The 17,500-nt window shown below is 47.1% G+C and overlaps 2 protein-coding genes across 2 annotated transcripts; both read right to left on the bottom strand.

The window, feature by feature from the left end:
- Positions 1-1,362: 1,362 nt before the first annotated feature.
- On the bottom strand, positions 1,363-7,636 carry LOC123501477. The gene is made up of 3 exons (XM_045250322.1): positions 6,989-7,636; positions 6,353-6,573; positions 1,363-4,054 (listed from the first exon to the last, which is right to left on the bottom strand). Exons 1-3 carry the CDS (start codon positions 7,634-7,636, stop codon positions 2,134-2,136), a joined length of 2,790 nt encoding a protein of 929 aa, XP_045106257.1. The 3' UTR covers positions 1,363-2,133.
- On the bottom strand, positions 1,462-1,882 carry LOC123501478 (proline-rich 33 kDa extensin-related protein-like). Its single transcript, XM_045250324.1, has 2 exons — positions 1,871-1,882; positions 1,462-1,788 (listed from the first exon to the last, which is right to left on the bottom strand). Exons 1-2 carry the CDS (start codon positions 1,880-1,882, stop codon positions 1,462-1,464), a joined length of 339 nt encoding a protein of 112 aa, XP_045106259.1.
- Positions 7,637-17,500: the final 9,864 nt, after the last annotated feature.

The raw sequence follows: 17,500 nt of genomic DNA, 5'->3' as shown, positions 1-17,500 counted from the left end.
ATAAAGATCACGTGATGTTAGGTTAGGTTAGGATGAAGGTCACGTGGTATTAGGCTAGGTTAGGTCAAGGGTCACGTGATGTTAGCTTAGATAAGGACAAAGGGTCAAGTTAGGTTAGGTTAGGTCAAAGGTCACGTGAGGTCAAAGATCAAGTTAGGTTGAGTTAGGTCAAAGGTCACGTGAGGTCAAGGTCAGGTTAAGGTTAGGCTCGATTAGGTTACGATAGCACTACACTTTTATCTACATACGTATACGATAATTAGGTTAGGTCAAATGTCACGTGAAGTTAGGTTAGGTTAGGTCAAAAGGTCAAATTAGGTCAAAGGTCACGTGAGGTCACAGGTCACCTTAAAGTTAGGTTACAATACCACTGCGCTATTATCTATATACGTATACGATAATATGGTTAGGTCAAAGGTCACGCGAGTTCATAGGTCAGGTTAAGGTTAGGCAAGGTTATGTTAGGTAATGATAGCACTGCACTGTTATCAAGACACGTATACGATAATTTGGTTAGGTCAAGTTAATTCAAAGGATAGGTTAGGTTAGGTTAGGTTACATAATTAGGTTAGGTCAAAGGTCACAGTTCACAGGTCAGGTTAAGGTTAGGTTAGGTTAGGTTAGGTAACGATAGCACTGCACTGTTATCTAGACACGTATACGATAATTTGGTGAGCAGCGTACGAACATCACTAATAATATTCAAGTGTGTACATCATTTTGAGCAATCGTGTGTGGTTCTTTCTTTTGTTTTGTTTTTCTTTTTTTTTTCTTCCTTTTTTCTCGCTATTGTGTAGAGTGTGAAGTCTTAGTTGCCTACGGTTTATTGATTCGTATATATATATATATATATATATATATATATATATATATATATATATATATATATATATATATATATATATATATATATATATATATATAATTTCCTATCCTTTTACGTAACAAGGTAAAACGTTTAGAAATATTATGAAGAAAAGAAAGGCTGTGTGTGTGTGTGTGTGTGTGTGTGTGTGTGTGTGTGTGTGTGTGTGTGTGTGTGTGTGTGTGTGAGAGAGAGAGAGAGAGAGAGAGAGAGAGAGAGAGAGAGAGAGAGAGAGAGAGAGAGAGAGAGAGAGAGAGAGAGAGAGAGAGAGAGAGAGAGAGAGAGAGAGAGAGAGAGAGAGAGAGAGAGAGAGAGAGAGAGAGAGAGAATGGCGTTAGCTATGAGAGCAACAACAATAATAATGATAATAATAATAATAATAATAATAATAATAATAATAATCATGCAGAAAACAACAAAATGGCGGCAGAGAGGAGGAGGAGGAGGAGGAGGAGGATAAAGATTCTATCAATATTCGATAAAATTATGTATATTTGTTTCTGTTTGTTTGTGTGTGTGTGTGTGTGTGTGTGTGTGTGTGTGTGTGTGTGTGTGTGTGTACGCATGTAGTATGTAAGAATAACATCACTAATCATCTACACCCCCTCTCCCCTGATACAGAGAGGGGAGGCGAATTGGGGAGGGGTTGGGGTTTTAGGAAGGGAGGGGTTGGACGGGTAGCTGGGCAGTTGTGAGGGGTGGTGGAGGGGCAGTTTGTGAGCAGTTAGTGGGGGGAGGTGGGTAGTGGGTGGTGGGAGGCGTTGGTGGGTGGGTAGTGGGTGGTGGTGGGCCGTTAGAGGGTGGGTAGTGGGTGGTGGGGAGGCGTTATAAGGTGGGTAGTGGGTGGTAGGGGTGGAGTTAGAGGGAGGGTTGTGGGGGGTGGGGGGCCTTTGGATGGGAGGGTTTGTGGACAGCAAGTAGGACTGGTAGGGGGGGAGGGAATGGGGACAGGTAGAGTGTTACCTGGGCGCCTATAACCTTGTACTGTACCTGTAAACCTTGTACTTTCTCCTTCATGTGGCGAACACACACACACACACACACACACACACACACACACACACACACACACACACTGTTGTTCACTTTAACTTGGCGCACAACAACAACAACAACAACAACAACAACAAGAGCACCACGGCGACAATTTCCTTGTCAGCTGCTGTGTCTGAGTGTTTCCCTAAGCCACAACACAAGCTGTTGAGAACTGGGGCTTGGGACAGCCTGCACAGAACCAGCAGGGCCACGCCGGGACTCTGCACAGCTTGTCACTCCGCCGCCAGCTCTGGGGCGTGGGGGGCGACGGAAAGGTGGTGCAGGGATCGGTGAGTGGCGGCGGGCGGCGGAGGCTCCCCGGCATGGCGCATGATGCTCAGTTTGCGGCACTGCGGGGAGGGCGGCGAGGGCGAGGGTGAGGGCGGTGTGCACTGCAATGGCGTGCGCGGGGCGGGGGACAGCAATAGGTGCAGGAAGCGTTGCAGCAGCGGTGCGGGCAGGATGCGACGCGCCTCCGCCAGGGTGTGGGGATCTTCACACTGCGCCAGGCGGCTCAGGATGCTGCCCATCTGCTCCACGGTGCCGCCGCCTGCCTCGGGGCTGCTGCTGCCGCCGCGAGAGGGCGGCGTAGGAGTGCGCGAGCCCTCCGTGCTGCCCTTGGTTCCTCGCTTTGCGTGACCGCTACGCGCCGCCTGGCACACAAGATGCATGCGGTCCTGCAGCATGGCCCTGGAGGTGGCCAGGTCGGCGCCAGGCTCGCGAGGCGTCAGGTCCACCTGGCGCAGCAGGTCCACCAACTGGCGGGCTTCCTGCTGGCTAGTGAGCAGCGTGGCCAGGCGGCGCGCTCCCTCCCTCGGGCCATGGGAGGCCACTAGGTAGCGGGAGAGCAGCGCCATGTAGTGTAGGCGGCCCTCCTCCACGGGCAGCGGCGCCTGGAGGCCCTCCTCGGGATAGAAGAGCGACATGACCTGCATCAACACGGCGATGGTCTGGTCAGCCAGCGCCTCGCTGTACGTGGTGTAGAATTTCATGACGTGCAGGAACTGCTGGTGGGACAGCAGCTGCCTGATGCTGCTGGCGGCCAGCACGGCCACCTCACGCCCCTCTCGCCCCGCGCCACGCCGCTGAGGCCACGAATAGTCCGAGGTGTCGATGTGGTGCGCCCCGGTGAAGTAGGTGCTCATGGCCACCGCCACGTGCAGCAGTCGCGGCCTATCCGCCGCCACCACGGTGCCGTACAGGGGCGTGCTGGCCAGGAACTTGGCGCGCCGCTCGATGAAGCACATGTACAGCCGTCCCAGCTCAGAGCGTGGCACGCACTGCTCCAGGGACGCGCCCTCCGCCTCCTGCTCACCCACGTACGACTCCTGCAGCTGCTTGATCTCCGCCAGGTCTTGGGCGCTGAGGCCAGCCTGGAGGGGGCCGGTGGTTTCTTTCTGGGCGGAGCGACCACCTCCACCTCCTCCTCCTCCATCACCATCACCACCACCACCACCGCCGCCGCCGCCGCCGTCGCCTGTAGGATCTGGTCCCCAGGGTGTGGCTGCCGTGCCTGGCCACCTGTGCAGGTTGGCGGTGCCCAAGGAGGAGGGGAGGCCGGTCAGGGTGGGCAGGTGGGCTGAGGGCGGGTGTCCTTGGAGTGGGTCCTGCCTGAAGGCTGCTCGTGTGGTAGCGGGGGACAGGCGGCGGTGTGTTGGGGGATGTCTGTGTCTGGGGGCGGGGGCATGGCCACGTGGAGAGGCACGTTCGTGGGTGTGTCTGGCGGGAAGCTCCTGGGCGGGCCTGGGAGCAGCGTCCAGGCTGGGATCATGGAGGAGAGCATGACTCGCCTCAGCGGAAGAGTGGGCGTGCCTGTGGGCGGGGTCGAGGCGCATCAGCTGGGTGTAGGCGAGGGCGGGGAGAGGTGGGGCGGTGGCCAGGCGCAGGGACTCCACCTGTTGAGCCGCCTCGCCTCCTGTCGGGGAGTAGCGCGGCTCCTCCTTCAGGCGGGGCGTCAGCACTGGCGTGGCCGAACCGTAGGGGGCACGCCAGTAGCTGGGTAGGTAGGGGACGCTGTGTTGGGTCTTGCCTTGGGCGTGGGCGTGGCGGGAGAGGCGACGGTAGAGGGCCAGAGTGTGGGGCAAGCCTCGGGGCCCCTCGTCCTCACGACTCACCAGGGACACCTCCATGCCGGCACTCAGGCACCGAGAGAACCTGGGGGAGGACACACCTGTACACACACACACACACACACACACACACACACACACACACACGTGCTACATACACACACACATACGCTATTCCTCCTCCTTCACCTCCTCTTGCCTCTATTTAAATCTAGAAGTATGACATTCTTCTCGTGTGTTGGGCTGCGTATGGCAGTGGTGGTGGTGGTGGTCTGAGTGTGAAATGAGCCCCCCTTGTGACTAAGAGGAGGAGGAGGAGGAGGATGTGGTGGTGGTGGTGGTGGTGGTCGGGGTGGGTGACTGAAAGTTTAGCAGTGGAGAACAAAGAAAACATTGAGGTGGTGCATGAGGAGGAGGAGAAAGAGGAGGAGGACTACAGAGGAATACAGAGGAAGACAATAAACCTTGAGAGTTGAGACCATCAGTAGGCTGTTTGTATTATATAACCTATATCTTACACTACAGGGAGCTTAGGGACAACTGTATCTTATTTATCTTCTACAACTAAACAATCCACTGACACGTTAGACCACCCTTTGTGCCTTTTAGTCCCTTTAGACCCGGGAAACTACAACAATAAATTAATAAACAAGACGAATGCATCATATTATAGAACGAACTTGTTATAACGTAGATGAGTAATAACGTAGTGCTCCTCTGACACAAATAAGTAATGGAAGGGACAGGAAAGCAACGTAGAAGGCTCCCCACCCACCCACCCATCCACCTTTCAATTGATGCTAGTGTGGAAAGAGAGGCAATGATGTGGTAAGAACTGCACCGGAGTGAAGTGAGGAGGAGGAGGAGGAGGAGGAGGAGGAGGAGGAGGAGGAGGAGGAGGAGGAGGAGGAGGAGGTTGTTATTGGAATGCTTAGGAGAAGACATGTGACCAGCAATGAGTGTGAAGGTATGAGGAGGTAGCTCTCTCTCTCTCTCTCTCTCTCTCTCTCTCTCTCTCTCTCTCTCTCTCTCAAGTCATAGTAGAAGATTTAGAGACTTACACTTTCTTTCACACTGTTCATTGCTTTCTCATAAATTTATCTTCATTCCTTTCACTCTTCTGTCCGTTTTTTTTTTTCTCGCTTCTTCTCACGCAACACACACACACACACACACACACACACACACACACACCTTCCTTGTATCCGTTACCTTCCATAACAAATACAAATATCTAACACAACACAATCCATCGCAAACACACCAAAAATTTGCCTTATTATCTTCCTCTCCTTTCCTGTCCCTTTCCTTCCTCGCCTCTCCTCTCTTCTTCCCCCCAAACACACACACACACACACAGACTTTTATATCTTCCTTCTATCCATTCCTTTCCACAACAAACATCTAACACAACACAATCCACCTCAAACACACCAAAACCCACCTTATTATCTTCCTTCCTCTCGCCTCGTGTCCCTCTCAAACACACATGCACACACACACACTTCGCTCTTGATTCAAATCGTTGTTGACTGACTGAGCACATACCACCAACATCACCATCACCACCACTACCACCGACCTTTCCTCCCTCCCTCCTACTCCAGCACCAGTATCTCCTTATCTCTCTCACTTTTCTGCCTGTCATACACCCAGAGTCCATTCAGTGCGCCAGTACCCACGCAGGCCAGCTCAGGTGTGGGGGGTATCAGGGTGTGAGGTGTGGGTAAACTATGCTTCCTCCCTCCCATGGGTATTGTATAGATGTGTGTGCTGTACCGTACAAAGAGAGATAAGGTAGCGTGTATAGGTTATTGGGTATAGAGAATTGGGTTATGTGGTGTGTGGTTGAGAAAGTGATAGATAGATAGATAGATATAGGAAGGTAGACATATGCACACGTAGATATGTAACTAGATTGATTGATGAATAGACAGAAAGATGAATAAATAAATAGATAAATGGACAGAGAGACACTCAGACAGAAACAGGCAAATAGACAGAGCAAGACAGACAGAATTAGATAAGAAAAAAAAAAAGAGAAAGACAGTAGCAGACAAACAGACAGAAGTAGACAGAAACACATTAGAGAGAGAGAGAGAGAGAGAGAGAGAGAGAGAGAGAGAGAGAGAGAGAGAGAGAGAGAGAGAGAGAGAGAGAGAGAGAGAGAGAGAGAGAGAGAGAGAGAGAGAGAGAGAGAGAGAGAGAGAGACTGGAAATACTAGACATATTATAAAAAGCAAAATGCAAAAAAAAAAAAAAATTAAATAAATAAAATAGAAAATAAAATAAAAGCATTCTTAATACACACACACACACACACACACACACACACACACACACACACACACACACACACACACACACACACACACACACTCACCTACAAGCTTGGCACTCCTTTCTATTCCTGACGGTCACCACGCATAGATCACCACCACCATCACCACCACTGTCACGATCACCACTCTGGGTCCTCTTGGTGCAGGTGAAGCCGAGGAAAGTGGCTCCGGTCACGGCTCTCCTGAAGAAGGCCTTGCAGGAGTCACAGGCGCGGCCCCCGAAGTGCAGCGAGCGAGCCACGTCCCCGCACACTCCGCACACCTGAAGGAGCCACAGGTGAGAGAGAGAGAGAGAGAGAGAGAGAGAGAGAGAGAGAGAGAGAGAGAGAGAGAGAGAGAGAGAGAGAGAAAGAAAACATCCTTACAAGGGGAAAAATAGAAAGACAAAAAAATCCTGAGAGAGAGAGAGAGAGAGAGAGAGAGAGAGAGAGAGAGAGAGAGAGAGAGAGAGAGAGAGAGAGAGAGAGAGAGAGAGAGAAATAATCCTTGAAAGGGGAAAAATAAAGAAAAATAAAGACAAAAAATCCAGAGAGAGAGAGAGAGAGAGAGAGAGAGAGAGAGAGAGAGAGAGAGAGAGGAAAGAAAACATCCTTACAAGGGGAAAAAGAAAGATAATTAGAGAAAGAAGATAAAAATACCAGATAGAAGACAACTGACCTTCTTCTTCCTCTTCTCGCCTCTTCAGCGTCCTCCATGGTGGGAGTGAGACAGGGCGGGGAGGAGGATGGGGAGGCGGAGGGCGTGGTGTGCCTGGAGGTGGGCGGCGAAGGCTGGCGTGTGGGTGACGGGGAGTATGTGAGGGGAGTGGGGGAGAGGGGCAAGGAGCGAGTGAGTGGGGGCGTCTGTGTTGGGGAATGCGTGTGTGGGCGTGGTGGGGGTGACGGGGAAGCGGGCGGGGGTTTGGAGGGCGCTAGGCTGAGAGGCAGCAACGGAGGGACGCCTGGTAATGATCTAGAAGGCAGTTTTGTAGCTCCTGCCGGCGGCCCAGTGGAAGGCAGTTGCGGTAACCCCTCCTGCGTGGCTGCCAGCGGCTCTGAGGACACCAATAGAGGATCGCAGGACTGTATAGACACGTTCAAATTCCCTTGTGTCCTTCGAATGTGTCTAATCCTTTCTTTTTGCCTCTTTCTCTTTCGTTCTTTCACCCCTTTCTCCTCGTCGTCGTTTCTCCCCATCCTTTCGCTTTCCAGCGGGTGTGCGGCGCCCTTCAGGAGTGTCTGGTGGGCGTGGGAGAACAGGTCATCTCCTTCAGGAAGCGAGCACCATGGTTTCGTTGTGTTATCCAGCGCCGAAGTCACCGCCGCGCCATTCCCTTCGGACGACATGGCCTCACCGCGCCACGAGATCACCTCAAATACTTTCAAATTATGGAGTCCTGCATTTGCCTAGCGTGGTGGTGACTTTCTTCCTGTGAGGCGTGCAGATCCATTCTCTCCTTTTGAGCGGACACATGAAGACTGTTTCCTTGAGCAACACTTGAATTAGATGTTAGTTTGGTAACAGTGAGGTGCGGAGCGCGGCGCGGTGGCGGTGGTAGCGGTGACAGAAGTGGCGGTTTTATGAAGCGTTCCTTGTCTTAACTCTGCACTCCGCCACGCTCTGCACATCACCACAGGCCTGGAACGTGACGAGGACGATTACTTAAAACTCCCACCTCCTGTAACACCGCCATTGCAGCGCACAGAGGGAGTGACGAGGCGAGAAGAGGAGGGGGTCTCAGTTTATGATAGTGCAAGGACGCAAGGACGATGCCTTCCCCCTCCTCTGCTCTCCTCCCCTCTTCCCAATCCCCTCCTCTCCCCTCAAGCCGAACATGACGCAGTTGAACTCTGAAGCAGAACAAAACAAAATAAATAGATACACGAGTCAAGATAAGAGGTAAAAAATGATGATGGAGAAGGGGAGGAGAGAGAGGGAGAGAGAGAGAGGAAGAAAAAAGTGGTAATCTGAAGAAGAGAGATTTGAGGACTGCATGAGAGAATGAGAGAGATAAAAAAGAGAACTTGAATAAAAAGGAAGAAGTGAAAAAAGAAAATATAAGCAGCAATATGAGGAAGAGAGAGAAAAAAATAACTAAAGATGTGACCATGAGGAATTAGTTATATTGTAAGAAAGGAAAAAAATTCAGTATAATGAAGAAGTGGGGAAAAAAATAAAAAAATAAAAGTGAGGAGAGACAAGGATCTTAACAAAATAACCTTTTTTTTTTCTTACTTGATTTTGTACAAAGTGACATAATATTAATTCCATGAAAGAAGAAAATACAAGCTTAAAAATATGATAAGTTTTAAAGGATTAGAGGAATGTAAATCACCAACACGGAAAAAAGTAAGGATTGCAGTGGGGAATTACAGACAGAGAGAGAGAGAGAGAGAGAGAGAGAGAGAGAGAGAGAGAGAGAGAGAGAGAGAGAATCCCCACAACTTGATCTAACAATGACTTGCAGAGTTCAGAATTATTATCATATATGAAATACCACACCATGCATAATTATGACTACATTGGACTGAGAGAGAGAGAGAGAGAGAGAGAGAGAGAGAGAGAGAGAGATGAAAAGATTAGGTTAGTTGGAATGATACACACACACTCTCTCTCTCTCTCTCTCTCTCTCAAATGCAGCAAATGCAAAGTTAAGAGGAAAACATAAACGGTAATTGTAGTTGCATTTATTATTATTTTGTTACTGTTTGGTTTTATGTGTATCGTACGCCCGCCATCTGTTATCGCACACTCCTCTCTCCTCCTCCTCCTCCTCCTCCTCACCTCTTAACTTGTCACTGTCATCCCCTTTTACAGTTTATTTTAGTCATTTTCTTTTCATAATCTATCCTTCTTCCTCTTCCTCCGTGTTCTTCTGGTTATTCTACTCTTCTCCTTTCCCTTCTCTGTTTTTCTACCTATTTCTCTTTCTATAGTTTCTCATTTTCCTAGTTTCATTTTTCCTTATTTTTCATTTCACCATGTTTTCGTATCTTTTTTTCTTTATCCTTATCATTTCCTCTCCTCGTTTCTTCATCTCTAAATTTTCTTCTCATTTCTAGCTTTCCCCGGGCACAGGGTACATTATCAAGGGCCTTTATCAGTTAATGTTATGGGGGTATGGTGATTAGATTAAGATATGCAAAGGAGGAACAACCAAGACCTCATTATTGCTTTGTCACACACTGGGTTATAAAAACGTGATGTATTGAACTGTATGTATAGATATGTTCTCTCTCTCTCTCTCTCTCTCTCTCTCTCTCTCTCTCTCTCTCTCATCAGTAGGACGTTTAGTTTTGTTTTTTCAGGCCAGAGATGGTTTGTCACGTTTCATTAAGTGTTTTTTTTATACATTTTGTTTATCTACTTATCTAATTTACTACTAAATTTACGTTTTTTTTGTTTACTTTGTACTTATTTGTTTTTAATGTTAGTCCTATGTTATTTTTATACTGTCTATGGTAAGTGATATTGTGAGGTAGGCTAGGATTAGATTACTTAAGGTTTGGGTACGTTAGACTGGGTTTGGGTTGGGTTAGGACACATTAACTTAAGCTGGTAGTTTAACTCCCTTCAGTTCCATGACGTGTTTCTCATATTTATTCTGCTTACTATTTGGCGATCTCATACAGCTCCTGAAATAGTGAAGACTCTGTGCATTAATCTTCTGAGCTCCAGACTCTTCCTAATGTAAATAAAATCATATAACCATTACAAAAACTCGTAGTAAAAAATGCGTCCCAGTACTGAAGGGGTTAAGTTGGATCTGGGTTAGGCTGTACACTGTTCTAACTTCATTTACAAAAGCACTACATTGGAGGATAACTGCGTAGCGTGATCTCCAACATCATTTCGTAACTTCATAACCCACTCAAGTTAATCTTTTCCTATTGCCATTGATATTACGTGTTGTGTTATCATGGACATTAATTTTATCTCCTTTTCGAAGGTAACCACATAAAGGAGAAATTAACTGCACTATTTCAACTCCATTCCTGAAAGACCGGTGTTGGAAAGTCAGAGCGGGGCACTATCTCCAATATATCATTGTCATTTAGCCCATAAGAAACCACTCATGTTAATCTGTTCCTATTACCTAATGATTTCTTATGTTGGTTTTATCGTGGACATTATCTTTATTTCTCCCCGTTTTGGAATATCCCGATGGACGTGTTTTTGTTTAGACTGTGTGGATCGTATAATGTTATTTGTATTTCCCCGGCCGTGGCGAGGACTGAGGAGAAAGCCGCGAGTGGTGAGAATATCGTACTTCAAAGCATTGGGTGTATGATTATCCTACTAACTAATCGTTCCTCGTGCTCTGTCTTACACTAGAAAGCTACACAAATATTTTCCTTCCTTAATTGCACCAGGAAATTGACACGCACAAAAAGGAGACAAAGAGAAAGAGGAAAAATAATAAGGCATGAGGGTAGAAAAAAAAAAAAAAAGCTTTGTTTTTTTTTTCCCTCGATCCCGCGCGCGCCGACTTTTAACCGACCATCATCACATCACCGCCTGTTTATTTAACGATTTTTTAACCATTTCCCGACCTCGTGGCGTGTCGGGGCGGCGTCTACCAACCCATTAGTGACTTATCATCCACTCAGCAGCCAGACACCGGTGAGAATTTAATAACAACCATAAAAACTTGACCCCAAAAATAAGAACCTGCTCACTGCTACAAGGTTAGTGTTGTGTTTTGTAATCAGGGAATTCTGACTTTGAGCTTTTGACTGGGTTACTGTATGGAGAGAGAGAGAGAGAGAGAGAGAGAGAGAGAGAGAGAGAGAGAGAGACGCTAATTCTACACTGACAACACTGCGAACGCTATGAAAGTCTAACCACCACCACCACCACCATCTCTCTCTCTCTCTCTCTCTCTCTCTCTCTCTGGCATTTCATTTTTTTTTCTTTTTTTCTTTTTATTTTAAGATTGAAAGATGGTGTTAATAGCCGAGGGGCATTTCTACCGTTGGAACCTCTGAGAAGCTTTTTTTTTTTTTTTTTTCTTATTTACGTATATATTCTATTTATTTAGTTATTGTTCATACACCACAGCATTCCCGCGTGCGTGTCTATCTTCTCCACTGCAGCTTCCTTATTTCCACCCTTCCTGCTACCTAACCTACCTAACTGTAACGTAACTATAGACCGGGAGTAGAAAACGACGGAAATAATAACGAGTTGATAAAATGGTGATGGTTTCCGCTGCTCTCGTCTCTGTCAGCGAGTGTTTTAAGTGACTGGGCGGTGACGGCCATGACATTACGTTCGTCTCATCACCCCGACAGTTAACAGCGTGCAGTCTTGGTACCTCCTTCAGTACTAGGACGTATTTTAACATGATTTTTGGGTGTGATTAGACGCTTTTGTTTACATTAGGAAGGGTCTATGAAGGTTAAATTATTGGTCAGTCTCCATTGTTTTAATCCTCACATAAGTTTCTGAAGCTGCGTAAAATCACGAGTTAGTAACCAGAATGAGTGTGAAAACTCGTCATGGTACTGAAGGGGTTGATTTTACTTTTATTCGTGCTAGATATAAATTTTCATGCTTTTTTTCACCTCTTAACTCTTAGCTCAACCTTCCCACATAATTGACGCACATTATTCACAGTATTCGTGTATAATTTCTCACGTTTTTGTCGTCTACACATATAATACACCATACATTTCCCAGGCCACAGGTTACGTAATACAACTTTTATACGTATCACCCTCATTAGAAAGAGTTTCTAAACGTTTTTACCCCTTAGTTCTCACACGCGTTCACATTTCTCTCTCTCTCTCTCTCTCTCTCTCTCTCTCTCTCTCTCTCTCTCTCTCTCTCTCTCTCTCTCTCTCTCTCTCTCAGCACGGTAGAGCAAAAACCAAATAAGCTACAGTGAAGGGCGAGGTGCCGGCTGGAATCCACTCGTGGCATTTGGTCTCACAGTTCTGGGTTAGGCTAGCAATCAAAGAAGCTCAGAGATGCATTAGGAAGTGTTGATATATTAGAAAGTACTTGGTGATCAGATTGAAAGTGTGTTGGAGAAGGTTAGAAGATGCTATGGTAAAAAAAGACAGGGCTGGTTTATTGATAGTGCAATTACAGACAGGTATTGAAGAAACTAGATAGAGAGAATGTTGGAAAGTTTTAAAAGATTATTATTGAGTTATGTTGGAAAAAGGTGAAAGATTATATGCCAGAAATGGTGTGTGTGTGTGTGTGTGTGTGTGTGTGTGTGTGTGTGTGTGTGTGTGTGTGTGTGTGTGTGTGTGTGTGTGTGTGAAGTCTTGTTTTTCCCGTCTTGCTAATTATCTCTCTCTCTCTCTCTCTCTCTCTCTCTCTCTCTCTCTCTCTCTCTCTCTCTCTCTCTCTCTCTCTCTCTGTTGTAACATTCCAAGTAATAACTCAGTCTTATCCTTGATCTAATTTGTGTGTGTGTGTGTGTGTGTGTGTGTGTGTGTGTGTGTGTGTGTGTGTGTGTGTGTGTGTGTGTGTGTGTGTGTGTGTGTGTGTGTGATCAAGGGGAAGTTAAGAATTAGGGAGAAAAACTGGCTCACTTATACATACTAACTTAAATCTACTTACACGTTTGCGATAGTAGTAGTAGTAGTAGTAGTAGTAGTGATAGCGTATATTTCTCGCTAAAATCAAATACTTAAAACTTTCTCTCTCTCTCTCTCTCTCTCTCTCTCTCTCTCTCTCTCTCTCTCTCTCTCTCTCTCTTTCGTCATTCACACGTCTACTTATGAATAGAGGGACTAAATGACTGACTGGCTATCAGGGTTGCGGCACAGCATGGAGGCCACAAGGCGCCCTGCACTGACTGGCGAGAAGAAAGTAGCGAGACAAAGCTGAATGAAGCGTGGCATTTGAGTGTCGGTCAGAGTAGGAGAGTCAATACGAGAGAGAGAGAGAGAGAGAGAGAGAGAGAGAGAGAGAGAGAGAGAGAGAGAGAGAGAGAGAGAGATTACAATAACACGAATAGGCAACAACGAAATAATTAACTTTTAAGCTGTACAAGGAAGAAGGAAAAAGGAAAGGACTTGCATTTGAGTTTTAAAAGTTCTCGAATTATACATTGAACTGTACAAGGGAAGAGGAAAAAAAGAACTTTTATTTTGAGCTTTTACAAGTGTTATATACTTTTGAACTGGACTAGAATAGAGATGGAAGAAAAGAACTTGTATTTTGGGCTTTTACAAGTGTTAATACTTTTGAACGGGACTGTACAAGAGGAAAGGATTAAAAGAACTTGTATTTTGAGGTTATAGAAGTTTTATGTACGTACATACTTTTGAACTGTATATAGAGGAGGATGAAAGAAAGAAAGAGTACTGTCTGGATTTTAGCTTTCTATGTGTGTGTGTGTGCTGCTGTTATTGTTTATAAGTTGTACTAAATGAACCCGTTTCAGTACTGGGACACATCTTTACTATGAAATTTGTGTAAGATTAGCCCATTAGGACATTAGGAACGGTCTATGGAGTTCGGAAGATTAATGGCCACAGTCGTCACTATTTTAATCCCCCACATAAGTTCGTGAAGCAGAACAGATATAGAAGCGCGTCATGGTACTGAAGGGGTTCTGAATTAAGGAAGGAGGATGAAGGAAGAGGCCGGACGGGTACTGTTGCATTGTGGGCCTGGAGTGTTGCAGGGGTTAGCACATAGAGAAAGTTAAGAGGGAAGGCTGACGGTGGCTCGTAAACTTGTCACCTCAAGGGCCTGTCTATGTGTGTGTGTGTGTGTGTGTGTGTGTGTGTGTGTGTGTGTGTGTGTGTGTGTGTGTGATATGTGAACCGCGCCCCAGATACGGTAGCAACTGTGAAGGGTGGTGATGTTATGTAATGTATCCCTGTCTGCGTGTGTGTGTGTGTGTGTGTGTGTGTGTGTTCAGATTCTTTCGCTACCTATCCTACTTGCCCTACCCAGACTGCCGCTACTACTACTACTACTACTACTACTACTACACCATAGCAATCACCACCACCACCACTACTACTACTACTACTACGCCTACTACTACTACTACTTACGGGGGCGTGGCTGGAGGTGGTGAAAGAGGAATGAGTGTGAAGTTGTGGTGGTGGTAGCGTTACTGGTGGTGATGGTGGTGGAGGAAGGGAGGGAGAGAAAGGAGAAAGGAAGGTCCTGAATTGCCTGGAAGGAGGAGGAGGAGGAAAGGTAAGTGAAGGGAGCAAGAAGGGAAGGAGGGAGGGAGGGAAGACAAAGGAGGAAGGGAAGGTTATACGTGGCAAGAGAGAGAGAGAGAGAGAGAGAGAGAGAGAGAGAGAGAGAGGCGCAGACATGAACATTAGGGGAAAAGTAGGTAATGATGCTTTGTCGGGACGAGGAGGAGGGGGAGCAGGGGGAGGAGGAGGGAAGAATGACTAAGCGCAGAGGCCCTTGTGTGGGTGCGCGGTTCCCTCCTGTCATGGTACACTCCTCCTCCTCCCTCCTCCCTCCTGCGCATGATCACGTGACCTGTATTCTTGCAGCCACTCACTCACTCACTCTCTCTCTCTCTCTCTCTCTCTCTCCGTGTGCATTTATTAATTGTTCTTCACTTATCATTGTTATCCTTTATCCTCCTCCTCCTCCTCCTCCTCCTCCTCCTCCTCCTCCTCCAGGTAAACTATTCTTCATGTGTTCAATGACGCCGTGGTAATTTAATTTATGCAAAAAAAAAAAAAAAAAATGGAGAGAGAGAGAGAGAGAGAGAAAAGTATATCTAGTTCAGTGTGTGTGTGTGTGTGTGTGTGTGTGTGTGTGTGTGTGTGTGTAGTAAGCATTTAACCACTACCACTACTACTACAATTATCTCCACCACCACCACCACCAACAACAACAACACAAACCACCACCACCACCACCTCTTGCTGCTCCTGTTCTCCTTGCACACACACACACACACACACACACACACACACACACACAGACCAAAACATGTGAAGTGAGCGACCGTCTGCTCTTCCTCCTCCTCCTCCTCCTCCTCCTCGGAAGAGCTGAGTCATGCACACCCTCCAGCAGAGAAGAGTGACTTGGCAGTTCTTGTGCACAGAGGAAGTGTGTGTGTGTGTGTGTGTGTGTGTGTGTGTGTGTGTGCCAGCATGACTAGAGGAGGAGGAGAGGAGGAAGAGGAGGAAGGTATGTTATGGTTTATAATGTTAACCATATTCCCGTGAAGGAGGAGGAGGAGAGGGAGGAGGAGGAGGTTCTTATACGTGTAACAGTGAAATTCCTTGTTCTCTCTCTCTCTCTCTCTCTCTCTCTCTCTCTCTCTCTCTCTCTCTCTCTCTCTCTCTCTCTCTCTCGGTCATTGCATCACGCTGCACTTTGCATATCATAGTGGCGTTGTGCTGGAGGAGGAGGAGGAGGACTGGGAGGGGAGAGGAGGCAAGGCATACGGTGTTGTCTTGCTCCTGATTCTTCCAGTCATGCCTCCTCCTCCTCCTCCTCTTCCACTTAGACATACACATACCGTTCCTCTGTGTGTGTGTGTGTGTGTGTGTGTAGGTAGGTAGGTTGCCTTCTTTTATGTATCTTTTTCAACATCAGTAACCACCACCACCACCACCACCACCTCCTCCTCCTTCTTCTGTTGATTCACTTCACTTCATCTCTTCATCTTGATGTAGAACGCCTCAGAGAGAGAGAGAGAGAGAGAGAGAGAGAGAGAGAGAGAGAGAGAGATAGAGAAGACAGACAGACAAATAGGTACACACACACACACACACACACACACACACACACACACACACACACACACACACTAACCTTAGAGTAGCAGCACCGCATTCACCATCACCACCATCAACCAGCCAACCCCAGCCCAGGACCAGACCAGACCACACCACACCACCACCAGCACCACCTCACTCCTCACTAGACCTTGTCATTCTTAGGCCGTGGCATTTGTGGCGAGACTAGTGGTGGTGGTGGTGGTGGTGATGGTGGTGGTGGTGTTGCTTAGCTTTCTCTTCCTCTCCTTCCTTAGGTCGGTAACAACAATTCGTGGCTGGTGGTTGTAGTTGTGGTGGTGGTGGTAGTGGTGGTGGTGGTGGTGGTAGTGATAGTAGTATAATCCTTCTTCTTCTTCTTCTTTTGTATCTTCTCTCTCTCTCTCTCTCTCTCTCTCTCTCTCTCTCTCTCTCTCTCTCTCTCTCCACACGACCAGTTAGCTCGAGAGGGAAGGAATGACTGAATCTCTCTCTCTCTCTCTCTCTCTCTCTCTCTCTCTCTCTCTGGTGGCGCTGTTTAAGAATGGGAGAGGAAGATTGGGACACGGTTAGAGCAGCAGCAGTAGTAGTAGTAGTAGTAGTAGTAGTAGTAGTGTTGTTGTTGTTGTTGTTGTTTTTGTTGTAGAAGAAGAAGAAGAAGGAGGAGGAGGAGGAGGAGGAGGAGGAGAAACACGAAGGGAAAATAGAATAAGAAAGAAGGCAAAAACAAGTTGAAGGAGGAGGAGGGGGAGGAGAATGAAAATGAGAGCCAGGAGGAGGAGGAGGAGGAGGAGGAGGAGGAGGAGATAACAGTAAGCAAAGAAGAGAAGGAGGAGGAGGAAACTAGAACGAAAATGAAGAGAGAAGAAGAAGGATAAGGAGGAGAAGAGGAGGAGGAGTAGGAGGATGAGAACTAAAGCAACACCCAGAAGACGAAGACGAAGACGAAGAAGAAGAAGAAGAAGAAGAACGGAGGAGGAGGAGGAGAAGGAGGAGGAGGAGGAGTTAGTTATATATGAAGTGGAAGAAGAAGAAAGTGGAGGAGGTAATGCAGTTTACAGACACTCTACCACCACCACCACCACTACCACCACCACCACGACTACCACCACCACCACCACTACCACTACTACCACTACCACTACTACTATCACTACCAATATTTCTTTACGACTGACGGCGGCGTGCGTTCGTGCGTTACAGAAGAGAAGATTGCACTGATTTCTCCTCCTTCTCCTCCTCCTCTTCCTCCTCCTCCTCCTCCTCCTTCTCCTCCTCCTCCCCTTCCCCCTCCTCCTCCTCCTCCTCCTGCCGGATACACCAGCTGCAGGAGGAGGAGGAGGAGAAGGAGGAGGAAATGATTGAGAGAATTTTATTGTTGATTATATTTATCCTTGTTGTTGTTGTTGTTGTTGTTGGTAGTGGTGGTGGTGGTGTGTCCTCTTTCTCTTCTTCTTTTTCTTTTTCTTCTTCTTCTTCTTCTTCTTCTTCTTCAGGTTC

The sequence above is a fragment of the Portunus trituberculatus genome, chromosome 9, assembly GCF_017591435.1.
Source record: "Portunus trituberculatus isolate SZX2019 chromosome 9, ASM1759143v1, whole genome shotgun sequence".
Lineage (NCBI taxonomy): Eukaryota > Metazoa > Arthropoda > Malacostraca > Decapoda > Portunidae > Portunus > Portunus trituberculatus.
This window is presented reverse-complemented; position numbering and strand designations above follow the sequence as displayed.